The 20,126-nt window shown below is 41.9% G+C and overlaps 1 protein-coding gene across 2 annotated transcripts in view; it reads left to right on the top strand.

Moving 5' to 3' along the window:
• lonp2 (lon peptidase 2, peroxisomal) overlaps nucleotides 1–12,761 on the top strand; it is a 29,518-nt gene extending 16,757 nt beyond the window's left edge. For both annotated transcript variants that reach the window (XM_061036943.1, XM_061036944.1), the window contains exons 10-17: nucleotides 4,429–4,570; nucleotides 4,822–4,972; nucleotides 6,938–7,064; nucleotides 8,020–8,162; nucleotides 9,615–9,700; nucleotides 10,154–10,361; nucleotides 10,464–10,654; nucleotides 10,867–12,761. In XM_061036943.1, the coding sequence (XP_060892926.1) occupies nucleotides 4,429–4,570; nucleotides 4,822–4,972; nucleotides 6,938–7,064; nucleotides 8,020–8,162; nucleotides 9,615–9,700; nucleotides 10,154–10,361; nucleotides 10,464–10,654; nucleotides 10,867–11,100 (1,282 nt within the window). In that variant the 3' untranslated portion in view covers nucleotides 11,101–12,761. The remainder of the gene's footprint in view (nucleotides 1–4,428; nucleotides 4,571–4,821; nucleotides 4,973–6,937; nucleotides 7,065–8,019; nucleotides 8,163–9,614; nucleotides 9,701–10,153; nucleotides 10,362–10,463; nucleotides 10,655–10,866) is intronic.
• Nucleotides 12,762–20,126: the final 7,365 nt, after the last annotated feature.

The raw sequence follows: 20,126 nt of genomic DNA, 5'->3' as shown, positions 1-20,126 counted from the left end.
AATGTTATTAATGCAAATTTACACTTTTATGCTGATGACACTGTGATATACTGCTCTGCACCTACACCAAATCAGGCCCTTTGTCAGCTACAATTTGCTTTTAATACTATACAACGTACCTTGTGTGACTTAAAACTTGTGCTGAATGTTGATAAAACGAAACTCATGATGTTCTCGAACTCCAAATCAAAGCCACTGAACCTTCCTGCTATCACCACCTTTCAGGGCTTTGAAATTGAGTCTGTATCTCAATACAGATATATTGATGATTCTCTCTCTTTTGTGAGGCTTCACATTCAACAATTGGTTAAAAAAAAAACTTTTGTGAAAATCTGAACTGAATCTTATTTAAATGGCAGCAAGTAAAAGACGAATAGGTTACGAGAAGCAGACTGGATCCACACACCAGGGTTAAGCAGGGTTATTTCAACAAAATATCCTTTTCTAAGTTAAAACACGAGTGTTCGGTTATTAAAAAAGAAATGTGAATTTATTCTGTTGTATGTTTCACGGTCTGAAAAACCTTTCATCTCTTTGTTGACTCAACCAGTTGTCATTTTCTGCAAATAAAATACAAAATCTGAGAAATTGTATTTAGAAGTTGGGAGAAATGTTGTTTACAATAAAACAAAAATGGGGGCGCAGATAGCCTGGTGGTTACGTCTCACACCCGTGTATGGTGGCTACAGTCCTCGTCGCGGCAGCCGTGGGTTTGAATCTGATCTCGGCCCTTTGCTGCATGTCCGTCTGTCCGTCCCCCCCCAATTGGTTAAAAAAAAAACTCAAGTTAAAATTAGGATTTTATTTTAGAAATAAGTCTTGCTTTTCATTTAAGGCCAAAAAAACACTTTTATGTAGTGCTAGACTATGGCGATGCTATTTACATGCATGCATCCTCCCAAACCTACATGCGCTGGATACTGTCTACCATGGTGCACTGAGGTTTATCACTAATCTAAAAGCCCTTACTCACCACTGCTCCTTGTATGCTCGGGTTGGTTGGACTGCCTTGTCTGCAAATAGACTAAATCACTGGCATATTTTCATTTAAAGGGTATTCTCGGTCTGCTTCCATCCTACCTACAGAGCTACATACTTCAAAAAAGTAATGGAAGTTACCATCTTCACTCGCAGGATTTACACCTTCTAACCATCCCTAAAGCCCGTACTGAATTAGGAAAAAGGGCGTTCAAGTATGCTGCTCCCTCTTCTTGGAATCGGTTGCAAGATACTTTAAATCTTCGGGAGCTGGTTTCCTTGAATGTTTTTAAAGGTTGTCTTAATGATCTGGAGGCAGAAATATCTGACTGTAGATGTTTCAGCTAACTCGTATTGCCCTTTTTGATCGCTTTGTTGCTGATGACTTAAGACAGATTCTGATGAATGGTTCTTTTTGTGATTCCTGTATTTATGTTCATTGTTGTTAAGTGTTTTATGTCTGAAACCCTGTAATTGTGCTGCTGCCTGTCTTGGTCAGGACGCTCTTGTAAAAGAGATTTTTAATCTCAATGAGACTTTTTCCTGGTTAAATACAGGTTAAATAAAATAAAATAAATAAAAAAAGGGTCGTAAATTAAACTGATGCCTGAGGGCTAAGCAGCTCATCATCTAGTATACTTCTTTCAAACACTCAATGTGCTGTAGCAGTAACAGTGAAGTGTCTTGAGTCTATTGACTCTTCTGATGTTCACTGGAGCACAGCGCTCTCTGCCGCTCAGTGGAACATGAGCTCCCTTCATCAGTGAAATATTTGGAGTACTTTTCAAACATAGTCATCACACTGACCAAAACAACATGAAGCTAGAGTAATCTGTTTCCTCTTTAGTTTCCTTTAAACTTAAGAGAAGGCAGTTCTCCTCTCTGACAGGAGTAATCAAATGATTTCTCGATCGGTCCATTTTGGAGCACACTGGTTTAAGATGTATCCAGAACTCCTGGAGAGTCATGACAATAATAAGTGTGATACACAAGTCAGAGTATCAGAGCGACTAGAAGCCCTAAATCTGACGGCCACAGTTATGCACTACCAAACAAAGCATCAGTTGTACAAAACAAAAAGGTACTTTGATTTTCTCTTACATCATACAGCTCTAGAAGAAGAAGAGACCACACCAATCAGCATCTGCACATGCATTTTAACACAGACACACCTCGTTTGGTTTGGTGAAAATCTGAACTGAATCTTATTTAAATGGCAGCAAGTAAAAGACGAATAGGTTACGAGAAGCAGACTGGATCCACACACCAGGGTTAAGCAGGGTTATTTCAACAAAATATCCTTTTCTAAGTTAAAACACGAGTGTTCGGTTATTAAAAAAGAAATGTGAATTTATTCTGTTGTATGTTTCACGGTCTGAAAAACCTTTCATCTCTTTGTTGACTCAACCAGTTGTCATTTTCTGCAAATAAAATACAAAATCTGAGAAATTGTATTTAGAAGTTGGGAGAAATGTTGTTTACAATAAAACAAAAATGGGGGCGCAGATAGCCTGGTGGTTACGTCTCACACCCGTGTATGGTGGCTACAGTCCTCGTCGCGGCAGCCGTGGGTTTGAATCTGATCTCGGCCCTTTGCTGCATGTCCGTCTGTCCGTCTCCCCCCCCCCCCCCCCCCCGTTCTCTCCTCCCAGCATTTCCTGTCTCTCCCCAGCTGTCCGATCTAAAAAAAAAATGCAAAAAGGCCACACAAAAAAACCCTTAGATAACTTAAAATGAATAAATAACAAAAATGTTCATTGCTCTCAAACACAACCCTTTGAATCGTAGAACCAGAGAAAATCTTTTTTTTTTCAGTGGTCTCATCTTTCTGGAGCTGTAAACGTAGTAAAGAATACTGCAGTACAAAGTATTTGTTAGATCTATTATGTTCACTCTCACCGTTAATGATGTCAGTCTGGTATACCTGTAGAGTAGCATTGTGAGATGTGTAGCTCAAAAACATTCTTATTTATCTGAAACTGGTGTCAGTAAAATCCCTCATTTCAACCTCTAATTAAAACGCTTAATTTCAGCTGCTGTCTCTTTAAGGCCCCGCCCCCCCCAAGTGCCAACTTTCCTCAGATTGGTCAGCTCTGTTTGCAATCGCAGGGAAATTAAAGGGAGCTTCCGGGGGGCGTGTCCTGGAAAGAGCTGCTGGGATGGCCGTGCTCCCTGCTTCCACATCCAGGGATTACACCAAATAACTGTGTATCCTGTATTTAAAAAAATGTTGCCGAGGTTTTTTATGGACATGCAACATCGTAACTCATATGTATCTATTTAAATATGGATCAACATAATAGATCTCCTTTAATGTTACTCACATTTAATTCTTCTAGCCCGGGTCCCGGATTGAGAATGAGTCTGAACACAGACAGAACGAACATTGGAGGTGTTTGTTGCTGTTTGTGGTATAAGATTCATATTGAGGCTCATGCCGCTGTGTGCATGCATATCCAGAGAAGTGATCGGAGAGTTTATCTCCCACTGCAGCGCTCGTCCTAGTGATCTGAAGAGAGTCTAAACGGGCGGCTGAGCTCAGTTTGTTAGAGTCGTAGCCTCTCAACCGGAAGGTCGAGGGTTCGATCCCCAGCTGGGCAACATGTCCGATGTGTCCTTGGGCAAGACACTTAACCCTGAATTGTTCCAGCTGCTTCGGTGGCGGTGTATGAATGGGATTAGTTACTTCTGATGGATGATACTACAAAGTGACCACTTCCATCAGTGTGTGAATGTGTAGGTGTGACCTGCAGTGTAAAAGAGCTTTGAGTAGTCAGAAGACTAGAAAAGCGCTACATAGGCTCAAGTCCATCAACAGAGCTGAGAGACACCTCCTCACTGCCAGATGTGAAACATGTGTTCGACATACCAACAGCAGGAGAGCGAGAGACCAAGATGAAAGTTTCTAAGCAGTTAGGCTTTCAGAAAGACCACTCCAGGGGCGCGCTGGTGGCGCAATGGTTAGGGTGCGCGCCCCATGTATTGAGGCTGTCGTCTCAAGTGGGCGGCCCAGGTTCGCATCCCGCCTGTGGCCTCCTTCCCGCATGTCGTTCCCCACTCTCTCTCCCTGGTATCCGACTCTATCCACTGTCCTGTCTCTCCATTAAAGGCACAAAAAGCCCAAAAATAAATCTTAAAAAAAAAAAAAAAGAAAGACCACTCCAGTAGTATCTTTTTAAAAAACATTTTACGGTAAAGTGTTTGATTCTGTTTCTTGAATTTCCCTTCTTGGAACACTTGTCACTGCACATTTCTTGCCTCCAGCTTGTCCTGGCTTCAAGCGATTTGTCACAGGCATCACTATGTCTGCATGTGTAGTTGTTCAGTATTGCAAATGAACAAGACATTATCTTGACCTTCATCGTGTCAGTAGTAGAATCAAGTCCTTTGTGAGTGTGAGTGGAAACTGTACACAGTAGGTCAGTAGTTCAAATCTTGCCTGTCTTGCAGACGCACATATGTAGGGAGCATGCCTGGGCGCATCATCAACGGTTTGAAGACGGTGGGAGTCAACAATCCCGTGTTCCTACTGGATGAGGTGGACAAACTGGGGAAGAGCCTCCAAGGAGACCCTGCAGCTGCTCTGCTAGAGGTCAGCTCCGTTTCCATCCCTCAGATTGTTTATTTGATCATCATTATCACTTGTGTTACCCAGCCTGTGATGAACCTTCACCTTTCATTAACCTACTGTACATCCTCACCAAGTCTCCCTTTCATTGTTTTTGTATGTTTGCTTTCCTGTAGTCTTTCCACTTATTCCAGGAAAAAGTCAAATAATCTTCCTGTTGATTAATTAGATAAGATTGTGAAAACCTTCATGAGAGTTGATAAATGTTCCGTCAGGTTCTGGACCCAGAGCAGAATCACAGCTTCACAGACCATTACCTCAACGTGGCCTTTGACCTCTCCCAAGTCCTCTTCATTGCCACAGCAAACACGACGGCCACCATTCCCCCCGCCCTCCTGGACCGGATGGAGGTGCTGCAGGTACCAGGTGGGTTTAGGTTTCAGAGATCCCACCCTCAAGGGACACATCCCAACAAAAAAAAACTTTTGAATCTGAGGCCAAATACTTTCTCCGGGAACTAATCCAAAGCAGAATGCGTTTCTGCATGATTTGATTTTCTGCAGTGTAGATTGAAAACAACAGCTGCTTATCCAGTCCCAGTTAGACACATACACACAAACGTGATCAACTAAATAAAGGTCACCCACAGGTTATCAGGGATTATATGCTTTGCTATAAGATATGAAGATGATACCTTTCCTTATCTCTAATGTAAAGGGGTCTGGAAAGTATTCAGACCCCTTTACATTTTTCACTCTTTGTTTCATTGCAGCCATTTGCTAAAATCAAAAAAGTTCATTTTATTTCTCATTAATGTACACTCAGCACCCCATCTTGACAGAAAAAAAACAGAAATGTAGAAATTTTTGCAAATTTATTAAAAAAGAAAAACTGAAATATCACATGGTCATAAGTATTCAGACCCTTTGCTCAGTATTGAGTAGAAGCATCCTTTTGAGCTAGTACAGCCATGAGTCTTCTTGGGAATGATGCAACAAGTTTTTCACACCTGGATTTGGGGATCCTCTGCCATTCTTCCTTGCAGATCCTCTCCAGTTCTGTCAGGTTGGATGATGAACGTTGGTGGACAGCCATTTTCAGGTCTCTCCAGAGATGCTCAATTGGGTTTAGGTCAGGGCTCTGGCTGGGCCAGTCAAGAATGGTCACAGAGTTGTTCCGAAGCCACTCCTTTGTTATTTTAGCTGTGTGCTTAGGGTCATTGTCTTGTTGGAAGGTGAACCTTCGGCCCAGTCTGAGGTCCTGAGCACTCTGGAAGAGGTTTTCTTCCAGGATATCTCTGTACTTGGCCGCATTCATCTTTCCTTCAATTGCAACCAGTCGTCCTGTCCCTGCAGCTGAAAAACACCCCCATAGCATGATGCTGCCACCACCATGTTTCACTGTTGGGATTGTATTGGGCAGGTGATGAGCAGTGCCTGGTTTTCTCCACACATACCGCTTAGAATTAAAGCCAAAAAGTTCAATCTTGGTCTCACCAGACCAGAGAATCTTCTTTCTCATAGTCTGGGAGTCCTTCATGTGTTTTTTGGCAAACTCTATGCAGGCTTTCATATGTCTTGCACTGAGGAGAGGCTTCCGTCGGGCCACTCTGCCATAAAGCCCTGACTGGTGGAGGGCTGCAGTGATAGTTGACTTTGTGGAACTTTCTCCCATCTCCCTACTGCATCTCTGGAGCTCAGCCACAGTGATCTTTGGGTTCTTCTTTACCTCTCTCACCAAGGCTCTTCTCCCACGATTGCTCAGTTTGGCTGGACGGCCAGGTCTAGGAAGAGTTCTGGTCGTCCCAAACTTCTTCCATTTTGTTATTTTTTTTACTTGAACAGTACAAATCGCTGCATGATGTACAGAATACAAAATATAAAGCCCCCCCATCCCTACCCAAACCCTCTTATCTCCCCGATCCACAACCCAAAAGACACCCTCAGTCCCCCCCAACGCAATGCTTTTAACAACAATGATAGCATAATGTCTACATTTACACATATATATACATTTATCCACATACAGTTAGTGAACACAAATAATCCAGGCCATGCAGCTGCTCCTATTAAACCCCATAATCATAAAGAGTGCTATGTGTCATTCCAATTAGTTATCCCAGTAACAGTAGTGAAATGAGCACACAACATTTTTAAAGCATAAAATTTATACATATACTTCACGTTTTTAAAGTTCACACAGTACCAAAAAAAAGTAGTAAAAAAACGTCCCGAGGGATGGACCTGGCTCCTGGACTGTCTCCCAAACTAACCAGACCACTAACACATACTGCACAAGTTAGTAACTGTGGGGTAACAATGTAACAACTTCAGTACATTCATAAACAAAGGGAAACACCACCAGGTGTAAATCTGTTAAATGTGTTTTTAGGCTACACTCAGGAGGAGAAGGTGGAGATCGCTCACCGTCACCTGATCCCAAACCAGCTGGAGCAGCACGGGTTAACACCTCAACAACTGCATATCCCACAGGACAGCGTGCAGGATATTATCAGCAGGTACACACACACACATGCACACACACACACATACATATACACACATAGCAGATAATCTGGTGTCAGATCGCAGCGGCTGTGGCTCAGTGGTAGAGTCGGTCGTCTCTCAATTGGAAGGTCGGAGGTTCGATTCCAGCTGCTGTGAGATGAGATGAAATTCCCCAGATGTTTGTGGACATCGTTGCATGTTCACTGCTGGAAAGCTTCTACATGTAATCAGTAAAGAACAGCTCGGTGAGTGATGAGTGAAGCAGAGCACTTATCACACATCTGAGGCTAAAACTGGTTTCAACCTTTGCTTATCAGAGTGTTTCATAAAGCTGTCAAACAGGTGTGGTGGACATTTGTTGTGACTGTTTATGTGGACTTCTTCTTGATCTGTTTGATTGGATGAAACATTTTTTTAATCTAGATGACTGAGTGCAGCGGCTGCAGGGCGGTGCAGAGGTAAGCGCTGTCACCTAACAGGAAGGAGGTTCCTGGTTCAAATCCCCATCAGACAGGAGCCTCTCTGTGTGGAGTTTGCATGTTCTCCCCGTGCGTGTGTGGGTTCTCTCCGGGTACTCCGGCTTCCTCCCACAGTCCAAAGACTTGTTCGTTAGGTTAACTGGAGACTCTAAATTGCCTGTAGGTGTGAATGTGAGTGTCTGTTTCTATGTCAGCCCTGTGATTGACTGGCGAACAGTCCAGGGTGTATCCCGCCCCGCCTGTTGCCCAATGACAGCAGGGATTGGCTCCAGCCTCCTGCAACCCTGAACGGGAAAAGCAGTAAAGATAATGAATGAATGAATGAGTGCAGCTCTCTGCGTGTGCAAAGAGCTGCCTGAAACACTGTTCTTCAAAGAGTGGACTTCAGATAAGTGTGTTTTACTGTTTCTTACACATTTAAATCTCCTCAGGGGCAGATTTGAGTCAGAGTCTCTCTGTGACGATCTGTGTGTTTTTTGCCTTCTAGGTACACCCGTGAGGCAGGCGTACGCTCCTTGGAGAGAAAGTTCGGGGCGATCTGCCGAGCGGTGGCTGTGAGGGTCGCTGAAGGTCACAGAGTCGCCAAAACACAGGAGGCTGTGACCCCTGAGGGGCCGACAAAGCAGAGGGGTAAGAGTCTGAACCCTCAGTCTGTGGGTGTCTCTGCCCTCTCATGTACTCAGAGTATGAAAACATACGGTCATGAATTAAACTTATTATATACTTTAAACAGGAATCAAATGATACTCAGTGTCCCTGAGTATCATTCCCGGTAATGAGCACCAGTATCAGCCTCTGGTACAGCCTTAATTCAGATCAGATATTAGCAAGTAGACTGTCAGCGCGCTCATCTTATACTATAACCTTGAAATCGACTTGTGTATATGGTTCTATATATGACCACAAAGGGATATCAAAAAAATACAAAATAGAAATTGTTGATCTTAATGCTGAGGGTCTCTTTTCAGTTTGAATCATATCCTCAAAGGAGCTTTAAATGACTTTGAAATGTACACTTTTCTAAGAGAACTACTCTTAGCAGAAAATACCTCCTTACCTTATTAAAGCTAACCATCTGCTCGGATACAAAGAGGAAAAAACCCAATCAAGAACATGCTGAGCAGCTGTAATATTCACGAGCAGCATGTCAGAACAATCTGTGTGGCAGCATTCTGCAGGACAAACTGTTCTCTCAGAGGTTTAATCTGAGGGATAATCAGCCGTATCACAGTCAATTAAACACGTTATTTCCTGTCAGCTGCCGAAGCATCTGAAGCCTGTCTGAAGGATGGTACCCAATAAGTGCAACAAGACGTCTCTCAGCGAGCCGTGTAATGAGCTGGATAATGTGCAGCCAGCTGGTCTTTATTAGTTAAATCAAACCCTCTCAAGTCTCCTCCCAGCAAAGACTGTGACTCTGTTCTTAATGACATTAGAAAGTCATAATCTGCTTTCATTTGTCTGAAGAGTTCCTTCTAGGATAAAAAATATGTCTCCAGACATGAGCAGTCATGGGAAAACAAAATAAGAATTATTTTTTTTCTGAGGAAAAAGCAGGAAGCAGAGATGACAGATAAACTGAGGATTTAGGCAGTTATCTGTAGCATTCCTTTGTGTCGCAAGCTCGCTGATATGTGACTGACCTGCAACAGTGATGTGTGTGTTTAAATGGTAAATTGACTTGTATGGCACTTTTCTAGTCTTCTGACTACTCAAAGCATTTTACATGAGGGTTGGCAGGAAAAAGTCAAAATATAAGCTGTGTTTTTAAAAAGTTGACAGTTTGAGTTCACACATGCATCCTGCCTGGACAATGTGGGGAAGGGGCTTTTCTGTCTGACTCCTTACTTTGACAGTGTTGTTTCTTTCTGTACGTAAGATGTGTGGATGATGACAGCAGTGTGTGTGTAGTCATGATGTGCAGTCATGCATTTAAGTCATTTGAGTATTCTTCAAACCATTTGCGATCAAGTTGATCATTCAAATATGAAGTTAAATGTGTTGTGCAATATGACGAGTTGGCTGTATGGCCAAATTCCATCGGCACTTCTCACTGGGATTTATTTAATTTTGTGTGTTCAGACAAAGCAGCGCCTCCAGAGATGCCGATAGTGATTGATCACATCGCGCTAAAAGACATCCTGGGACCTCCGCTGTTTGACATGGAGGTGAGTGGGATGACAGCAGATTGAGGAGGAGACAAGAGCAGCATCCGCAGAGGCTTTCTGAGTCTTTGTCACAGCTCATGAATATGAAGGCAGCCTGTGCAGAGTTCTCTCAGCTCCACAGCAGCTGCTCTTCATAAAGTCTGAGTAGTTGAAAACATCATGCATCGTACAGTATAATGTGAAACACCGTACAGTTTGTCTTCAGGCAGTTTACTGTCATGTCTTGTCTTTTTCATCTCTCTTTTTATCCTTCTCCTTCTCCTCTTAACTTTTTTTTCTTTCCCCCCGTCTCTCTCTTTCTCCGTCCTTTACTGATGTCATGTCGTTTTCTGTTTCTTATTCATCCCTGAAATTTAAAGCATCACAAATGCTGCGTGAAGGCTTTCTCGCTTGTTCTCTGATTATTCCATCAAATACAGCTCGAGAGATGATTTGTGAAGTGTCTGTTTGAAGGTGTCAGAGCGGCTCACCCTCCCCGGCGTGGCTCTAGGTCTGGCCTGGACCCCCCTGGGTGGAGAGATCCTGTTTGTGGAGGCCAGTCGAATGGAAGGTGAAGGTCAGCTCACTCTGACGGGACAGCTGGGAGACGTCATGAAAGAATCCGCCCATCTGGCTATCAGCTGGCTCAGAGCGAACGCCAAGACCTACCAGCTCACCAACAGTGGGTTCACTACAGCGTGCAGTAGCTTTATAGAAACACAAACACTGTCTATTAAACCAATCAACATGCAGATACATCTAATGTTTGTGTCCTTTTAAACAGTGGTGGGAGGTCCAGATCCACTCGACGGTACAGACATCCACCTTCATTTCCCTGCTGGAGCTGTCACCAAGGATGGCCCCTCTGCAGGTGTAACCATAGTAACCTGCCTCGCCTCACTGTTTAGCGGCAGATTGGTCAGATCAGACGTTGCCATGACAGGAGAGATCACGCTACGAGGGCTGGTGCTGCCGGTGGGTTTCACACATTCAGATTGTACATGAAGTATTTTCTTTGAGAGGCTTTCATCAAGAGATTTATATATTTATATATATATATATATATATATATATGTATATTCAAATGAAAACTCCCTCTGCACAGATGTTTAATCCCCAGCACCTGACCAGTTCCTTTGATCCAGACAAAAACAGTTGATAGACTTGTGTCGGTTTGTCATCCTCAGGTGGGCGGGATTAAGGACAAGGTCCTGGCGGCCCACAGGTCTGGAGTGAAGCGTGTCATCCTCCCTAAGCGCAATGAGAAGGACCTGGAGGAGCTTCCACCCAACGTCCAGGCAGACCTTGATTTTGTCACCGCCGCAAATCTGGATGAGGTCCTGAATGCCGCCTTCGATGGAGGTTTCCCGGGGACAGCCAGCTCCTCCTGCACACACCCACAGCTGAGTAGCAAACTGTAACACACCGACAAGAGTATACACACGTGAAGTGAGGAAAGTGTTCCTGAACGGTCCTCATGCAGGACTGACTGAATCATGTTTGAGCGTCGAGATCTGGGAGAAAAATAAGTTCAATCCTGAAATGCAGCTGCAGGAAGAATTCTTAAAAGGCTTGTTGTTGATCTCTAACACTGTTTGAAGATTCTTTCCTCCTGAGATTTTGTTTTTCACAGGATTAGTTTTCTATCACAGGGTTAATTTGTGGTAAATGAAGCAACAAGTTAGAGCCAAGCAACTGTTTAAAGTGAATTCATCATTATGTTATGATTAAGAGTGTTGCCATGTCGGTGCCTTTTACGATTCAGAATCACTTCCTCTGGACTGTTTGCTGTTTCCTTTGATATTAACATGATATGAGAACGCTCTTCTTTAGACGAGCCCCTATGGGAAGTTGATAGCACTTATTGATTTAGCTCTAAAATTACAGATTTTGTTGAATAATATCAGTAAAGGCAGTTTACTGTGATGGTCTGTGTATGTGAGGGAGGAAACTGTTGTGGAAAGTGTGTTGAGATGGTGTGCATTCCTGCAGCCTGTTCCAATCACTGAGTTTAAATTAATTAAAATCTAATGTAGTCTGATGTCACCTGATTGGTGGATATCTTTTCCTGTAATTGCAGATTTTAAAATGTATTGACGGTGCAAATATATATCTATATTTTTACATGAAAAGGGAGCTGTAAGTTTGATCGCTCAGTATTATTTCTGATCCATGAACTGTATAAAGAATGAACAGCAGCACACCTCACCTCAAGTGAAGCCAAAGGATTTAGAGCTCCCCCTACAGACTTGTGGCAGCACAGCCCCTCCATGTTACCAGATGGGACATGAGTGAAACTATCAAATCTAAAATAAATGTTCCTCAAACATTCTTTAGTTGTTATAGTTATTGTCACGCGGATTTGTGTTAAAGTCATCTTCTATCTGAGAAGTTTTTTTTAATGAGATATAAAATTTAATGATTGACTGCTCTGTTGACGAATGCGGCTTCTGCGGTGCTGTGTGTACCGGAATAGCAAAGTGGAGCAGAAGCGTCGAGAGGAAACATAAGGAATGCTAACAAGATTCATTGATCTTTTCCAAAACCTTGAGTGTCGGCTTCACACAACATAAGAATCTGTTCCGCCTTGAACTGTACCGACTGAAATCCTAAATCCCTTTAAGTTAGTTAAATGTGTGTTTTGGTTAGCAGAAGTGGAGTAGCATTCATCCACCGCAGGGTCTCTATTGTGCAACTCAGCCTCAAAATGACATCCCCAGCGCACATGTCAGCGCCCGTTATAGGGGGTATATTGGCTTCATTTTTGTACAGCAGGAGGAGACATGTTGTCCATTCTTTGGTCTGCGATACTTCTTCTGTGAAGTGTGATAACACATTCCTCTCTTATAATCTAACCTTCTTAAACACAAGGTTTGGTGGTCAGTGACAGGTAGAGGATCAGATCTGTCTTAGTAGTGGCCTAAACCACTCCCATGAGTCACATGTGGAAAGTTTGTTTAGCAACACAAAAGATGGATGATTTTAAAAGCTCTCACACTCATCAAGTCTTTTAATAGAAACTCTAATCAAACTACCCATAATGCACTTGTGTCCTGTTGAATAAACATGAGTGATGATTCAATTTGTGAGAAAATGTTTGTTTTTGTCCTTGGACCTCTATAATAACACAGGTATAAAATCACTCCATGTGTGTTGTTCTGTACACATATTAGACAAATTCACCCTGAAGCAGATTTTTTTTTTTTTTTTTAACTCTGTGGCCCAGATGTGATTTCCTCTCTGTCCCCTGTGGGGTAGTAATGTGAAACACCTGCTGCAGCAAATTATTTTAAAACTGTATTTAGACAACCATGAGAAGATTAATGCACTGAAGCAGAAAACTTCACACAGACCGATTTATAAAAAACAAAAAACATCAAAGAATTATGTGGGTAGAAAAGGGCTGAAAAGATTTGTACTGTAAACATTTTGTTAAAGGAACCTTCCTGGAAACAAAATATGCCAAAATAATAATAATAATAATAATATTCGAACATTAAAATGATTAAAAAGACTATCAAAATATAATTCAGTGGACTCCTTCTCTCAGACAGGATCCAAAGAAAGTACTGGAGCACAGGAATCACAGAAGGTAACGCACTGCGTCTTCAAACGCACTAATAGGAGGAAGACACAGTGCATTATTCTTTGCACATAAATACATTTTCCTTAAATGAATCTTGGGCTCCAGTATACTCTCTTTGGATCCTGTCTGAGAGGAGTCCATTGAGGTATATTTTGAATGTCTAAAATCCATCTGAGAGCACAGACCTGTGGAGCTCAAAGAGCTTCCCTCTAGTTTGATAAAAAAAAATAAAAAATGTTAACAGCTGTAAACGACTGTACAGTAAATGTGCAATTTCTAATATCGGCCACTTGGGGGCGGCTGTGATAAGCTCTGAACTAGTAATTAGTAAGGTCTTTTTACCTGCTCTTTTATAAAGTGTCTCCAGACAACATTTGTTATGAATTGGCACTATTACAAATACAGATGGATTGATTAATATACACCAGGGGTTACCAAACATTTCAGTTCAGGACCCCAAAATAAACTGTGCTAGAGACTGGGGACCTCCAGTGTCCCTGTTTCAGTAATTTATTGTAAGAAAGTCTAAAGGCAGAACACAAATAATCTGCATGGATGAACTGGATTGTATTCTTGGGGAGCGACAGACACCTACATTATTTCAGTACGTGCAAACTTCCATTTAAAATATTTATTTTACTTTTATTTCAGCATAAATCTTACTGAACGACTATAGCCGTATTTTAAATTCAACTACTTTTTGTATGTAGTTTTACAATGATGGGTAAAATGTGCAATTTTAAAATCATTTTGCATTTTTATCAGTTTGTTATGGAAGGCATCTCCCGACCCCCCAGGGGATCACAGCCCCCACTTTAGGAACCGCTATACACAACCCTTTCAAAGTGAACGAAAACAGACAAGTTTGGGATCAGAAACTCAAAACAAGGAGCTTAAAGTTGTATCTTGTATCGGAGGGGAAGCACAGAGCCAACTGATAATGCTAAATGGACTTGAGCTTGTAAAACACTTTTCTAGTATTCTGACTACTCAAAGCTCTTTTACACTGCATGTCACACCTACACATTCACACACTGATGGTAGAGGCTGCTGAGTAAAGTGTCCATCAGAAGTAACTTATCACATTCATAAGCAACTTGGGGTCTTATCTAAGGACACATCCCATGCATTTACTTTTCTCAGAAGGTCCAAACATGAAAAGACTGATGAGGCAAGGGGCTTGATACTGATGCTGTCACTATCAGACCTGTGCATGTCTGTGCTAAGTAACAGACATATCTGATAAAGGGGCTCAACTCACAAAACAAATTTAGTTTCTTTTGATAAAGTAATGAACTGGTAAATAATCAGATGTTGGGTTGGAGTGAGCTCATTAAAGCGACTGAGGGGCTACTGAAGCGAGGCACATACAGTATATATGGACAAATTATTTTCTGATCATGTTTTTAAAATGCCAAAGAAGTAATTGCGGATCAAAAAATGTCATCTTACTTTAGCAGATTCTCCTCGCCTCTTCTGGTGCCCACCAGGTGGCAGCAGTTAGCAGATATTACAAATTACTTTCTAGAAATAATCAGTTGTTGCTGGTAATCATGTTTTCTTTTGCCGGTCACATAGAGGCATCCGTGTTGATTTGATGAAACACAGGGAAGAAACTAACAGTGCAGCAGCTTTTTACTTCAGGATGTATAAAGAGAGACTGAACTGACCATCAGGGATGACGTGAGATCTGTTAAGGAGAAAGCTGGAGAAACTTCAGTAGTTCGATATTCTTATGTTCGGATAGTATGAGGCAATCAGAGAGGTCATGTTTCCCTTTGATGCCTTTCCTATATTTACATGAGCATACATGCTGACTCATTGTCTGTGCATTACCAGTGGTAGAGCAAAGTGTGACATGCGCACACACACACACTCAGACAGAGTGGCTCAGACAGACTCAGAGGGCAGAACAAACACCTAGCTGTGGAGATGAGGTCCTGTGAGCTTCATTAGTCAGAGCTTGCACTTAGTTCATTAAGTCCTTCTTAATAAGCCATGTGCAAGGGGGAGATAACATAACAGAGCACTGAGTGCTATTATTCAGCCCTGCAGAATAAATCAATAAAAACAAACCAACACTGTAATGAATATCACTTTTCTGTTCTCATCAGAGAGTAAGAGCAGGCTTTGTTGAGCTTTGTGTTTTAGTGAATGAAGATGAACGCACAGAAGTTAGAAATCACTGCCTACATTTAAGATTTGATTTCTTGTTTAAACACAGAAAAGTGAAGGAACATCACTTTGTCCCATGATGCAATGCACAGAGAAAATGAAGGACTTGGACACAGTTCAAACCAAAGTTGTGTTCAGTGGTTTAAAGTCTTCAGATAATAACACATTTATCTGAAGACTTTACTGTATGTTGCAGTCTTCCATGTTTTTACCTCTTTTTTTCACCTGCTGAAGTTTCGGGGTTGCAGTTTATTCGTTGACTGTGACCTCACTTCGTCCTAATTTAACAACAATCATTTCCAGTGAAAACCACATGCTGAATTAAGGAGCATAGGGGCCGTACTGCTTTATAGTCAAATGAGCTGCTATTATGAGTAATATCTTGTTTCTTGTGTCAAGAAAATCACATTTCTGTGCTCCTTTCAGTAAGTCTCCTGACAGGTTGAGAGAACTTCAAACACACCAGGAGCCTTTCTGTTGTTCTACAATCAGAACCTAAAGAGATATCATAATTCATCCTGCCTAATCATTCGATAAGGACTTAATGAACCCTTATTTGTAATGACAGTTTCCGCCTCAAGGTGCTGCTATTGAGTCCATAAGTTAAAGAACTGAAGACACACTGCAGAGAGAAACTGAGCAAACCTTTATGACATATAAACTTGTCAAGTGCTCGTTATTCTCCACAACATATAAAACTTGAATTATGCTTTTCATTCATCCAACCCTCCCTCTCAGTCACAAAGTGAAAAACACTTAAGCTGGAGTATCACAGTGTTTATATGTGGCTGTTTTATGATGCCTGTGTTCACATCTGTATATGTGCTCTGTATGTGTGTCCCAGTGAGCACCCAGTCTCAGTTAAACCCAGTATTAGGACTCCTTCTAAACCCTCCACATTTAACTCTACCCCTAACCACAAGCACACATTTCCCCCCCTCTGGTGGATGGTGGGGAAAGGGGGGGGGGACCTTACCATGTAACATAATTACCCAGAGGCCCTTGGGGTGTGCTTTAGTGTACTGGCAACATGCCCACTATAATGGCAGAGCACCCCCACTCACAGAGCTCATACTGTACGCTCCCACATCAGCACATGTTAGGTGTGTTCTGTGCAGACTGCAGGCCTGACCCCTGTGACCACATGAAGCCAGGACAGGGGGCTGTGGAGATATGTCTGGATTTGTCTTTAACCCTAATTCAGACCATGCACCAGTTTTTAATACTTTGATGTTTTATGAATTAAAAAGACGAGTTACTGTCAGATAAAAAGGTGAAACATTGTCCTTTTTTAATCAGGAGCGATCATTAGGGACATTAGGAAAATGAACCGGTGGGCCAGGAGCAACTTAAGAAACAATGTTATTGTGAGTTGTCAGGCATCAGTTTAATTTACTACCCTCTTAACTCACTGAGGACAAAAATGTCAAATATTGAATAATTATCAGGAATTTAACCCTTTAAATTCCTAAAAATTGAATTGAATGTTTGATAGTTTTGAGGAGGGCTGGAGTTGTTTTAAGAGATGTATGCAGAAAAAAGTAGAAAAAAAATATCAATGTTCTATTTTTATATCAGTTTTTTTGGAAGTGGACATTTTTGTCCTTAGTGACTTCAGAGGGTAGTAAACATGTTTCACAGTGTTCTATTGATCTATTAAAAAAATAAAATGTGCATTCCAAAATTTTTCAAGAGAGACTTTCTTACAAAAATGTGTACCATATGCATTAACACAGACAAAATGATGGACAGATGAAGAGGAAACATTTGACCAAATGGACAAAAATGTCCATAATGATGCATGAGGGTTTTAAGACAATTTGTAGCTTTTTGTTCAATATGTCAGTGATGCATGCAAACGTGGCTGGAATATCCCTCTGACCGTGCACAGTGCATGGGAAAAAGTGATCAATTTGGCAAACCCCCAGACTTGTTCCTGAACAATGTCAACATGATCATTCTGCTGCTCTGATTCTTGTGATGTAATGTGCTGTAAATGTGAGAATACTTACTGTCCACAGTGGAAACAAAGGAGATGCTGTATAGTCCTGGGAAAAGAATATGCTCCATACATCAGAGTCCTGTAACTTTCTGGTGTCTCTGCTGGATGCCCGGCAGGAAGTCTCAGCCAAGAATGAGTCCAGCACATTATAGCAGCCAGGAAGAAACTCCAAATCTGGATTTCTACACATTATTCAAACAAGAAATACATGTTAATAAGAGAGTGCTAACAAATGAGCTGCTAGCAAGATGATTTTCTTTTTATCTTACACCTAACAGCCATGTGAGCTGTTTCCCTGTGTCTGGTCTTCAGGCAAAGTTTAACAAACAGTGCAGACCACAGATCCCCAGCTCCTGCAGCCACATGTCCAATGTGTTTTTGGGTAAGACTCTTAACCCCAAGTTACTACTGCTGGTTTGCTGGGGGCATGTGAATGTGTATTCCTCACACTGATGGACTCTTTACTCAGCAGCCTCTACCATCAGTGTGTGAATGTGTATGAATGGATGAGTTAATACTGATGGACTCTTTACTCTGCAGCCTCTACCATCAGTGTGTGAATGTGTAGGTGTGACCTGTAAAAGTGTTTTAAGTAGTCAGAAGACTAGAAAAGCGCTATACAAGCTCAAGTCCATTTACCACACTTACAATCAGCTTACCAGGAACATTTGGGACATTTTTTGGAGTTTTGTGTAATTATGAAGATACCAATAAAGGCAAATACTTGTCTCACCATTTCTTTTAAATCCTGCAGTAAATATCATTATTATCACATAGGCTAAAAGACCAGTAAGAATACTACCCCAGAAGTGGTAAAAAATAGAGATAGTCCTGCATAATATACAGTCACTAAGATGACTTAACTAATCACTAAAACAATTACCTTCAGAAACAGACTAGACTGAAGGATGACCTCTTGATTTGTACAAATTAAGGCCGATTTCGATAAACTTGAGCGTGATTAGAGGACAGTCAAATGTATTTATCAAGGTGCAGGACTGATCAGGTCACTACTGATCAATTGCAGTAGTAAAAAAAAAAACCTCTGGTAACTGTGACTTAACCTAATTTTAAGAAAATGTGATTCATGTCTCACTTCTTAAAGGTCACATATTTGTCTCCCTTTCAACCAGTTTAAATAAGTCTCAGAGCTCACTAAAACGTGTGTGAAGTTTCTTGTTCTAAATCCACTCTGATCCTGTATTTGATCATGCCTATAAACTCCTCTATTTCAGCCCTGCTCAGAATAGGCTGTTTCTGTGTCTGTACCTTTAAATGAAAATCAACCAATCATTATCTGTATAGTGCCAATTCATAACAAATGTTATCTTGAGACGCTTTACAAAGAGCAGTTAAAGACCTTACTCATTTTTATGTTACAAAATAAAATTGGTATAGGGGGAGATGGGATAACCTGCAGGAAGGATTTCTTTGTATTCCTTGCGTTCCTGTTGTCCACACTTCCTTGCCGCTGAGTGGGAAGTCGGAGCAGGCCGTGCATGAACGAGGACAGCGGTGGTTGTAGGGGACAACACAGTCTGATGGTGGAGGCTGGGTGTCGGAGACGTCGGATGGTAGTAGTGCCCGTTCACCTCACTTGGGGAAGCTCCGTCTGCTTGAGAGCCCGGCTTCTGCTGCCGGGACACAAGACCTCCTGGGCTTTGTGTCTGACCACGCCTCTCTCAGTAAGGACTTGGGTGGCTTGTGTTTTCTTGCACCATGTCCTATTGTTTATGGTGGGAAGGCAGACTCAGAGGGCAGAACAAACACCTAGCTGTGGGAGTGTCATCCACGTGGGGGAAGTGTTACTGCCCTTTGTGATGTCATGAAGGGAACATCTCCAATCGACCTGTTTGAGCAAACATTTTCAAAGAAGTGGAGCAGGAAAAAGACAGAAAAAAAATCGACTCAAAACTTTCTCATAAGGAGGGGGAGGGGGGGGGGGGTGTAGACAGACTAGACACATATTAGTGTTGACATTGTAAAATGCATTATTATGCATAATATTTGACCTTTAAGTCTGAGAGGTAGCATTAGCATCTTTTGCATACACATTGCTGTGAGTGAGTTGGAGCCAAAAGGGTCTGCTCCTGCAGCTTCACAGAACTATTCCTGCTCCTGCTGCAGGTCTGCTCTACCTGTGTGACGTCCCAGGCTGGCCCACATCCACAGATCTACTTAACAGGAGAAACTCAGGAGGCAGACACATGCATCCAGGACAGAGTCACGGGGACGCTGTTTACAGCGATCCATCCCTTTTGGTGATGATCATGCATCAGAAGAAATCAAGATTTGCTGAAACATCACACATCATTGACTGACTTTGAACCTCTTGTTTTGATTTTTACCTTGGTACCAAGCTGTTATACAACATGTGCTTGGTGATGAATGGCCTGGAAATATGAATTAACATATTCAGCCAAAGGTTTGTTGAGACTGTGCGGTTTCTCCAGATGCAATGATAACAATCAGGTGGCTGCCCTGAGCATCCTGACAGCCTGCAGCGAGCAGGGGAATGCTGGGATACAACATCTTCATTGTATCATTATGATTTTTTTCTCTCACATGACTCAGTTTCAGTGGCTTACTGCTCACAAATGTATAATACTACACTTCATCTTGTAGCTGTGTACTGCTTCATGCTGCTTAACCGCTTTTATTTTGTCCAACCTTTAGTATCAATC

This window comes from Labrus mixtus, chromosome 4 (genome assembly GCF_963584025.1).
Source record: "Labrus mixtus chromosome 4, fLabMix1.1, whole genome shotgun sequence".
Classification (NCBI taxonomy): domain Eukaryota; kingdom Metazoa; phylum Chordata; class Actinopteri; order Labriformes; family Labridae; genus Labrus; species Labrus mixtus.
The sequence above is the reverse complement of the archived record's forward strand: the minus strand, read 5'-3'. Positions and strand labels throughout refer to the sequence as shown.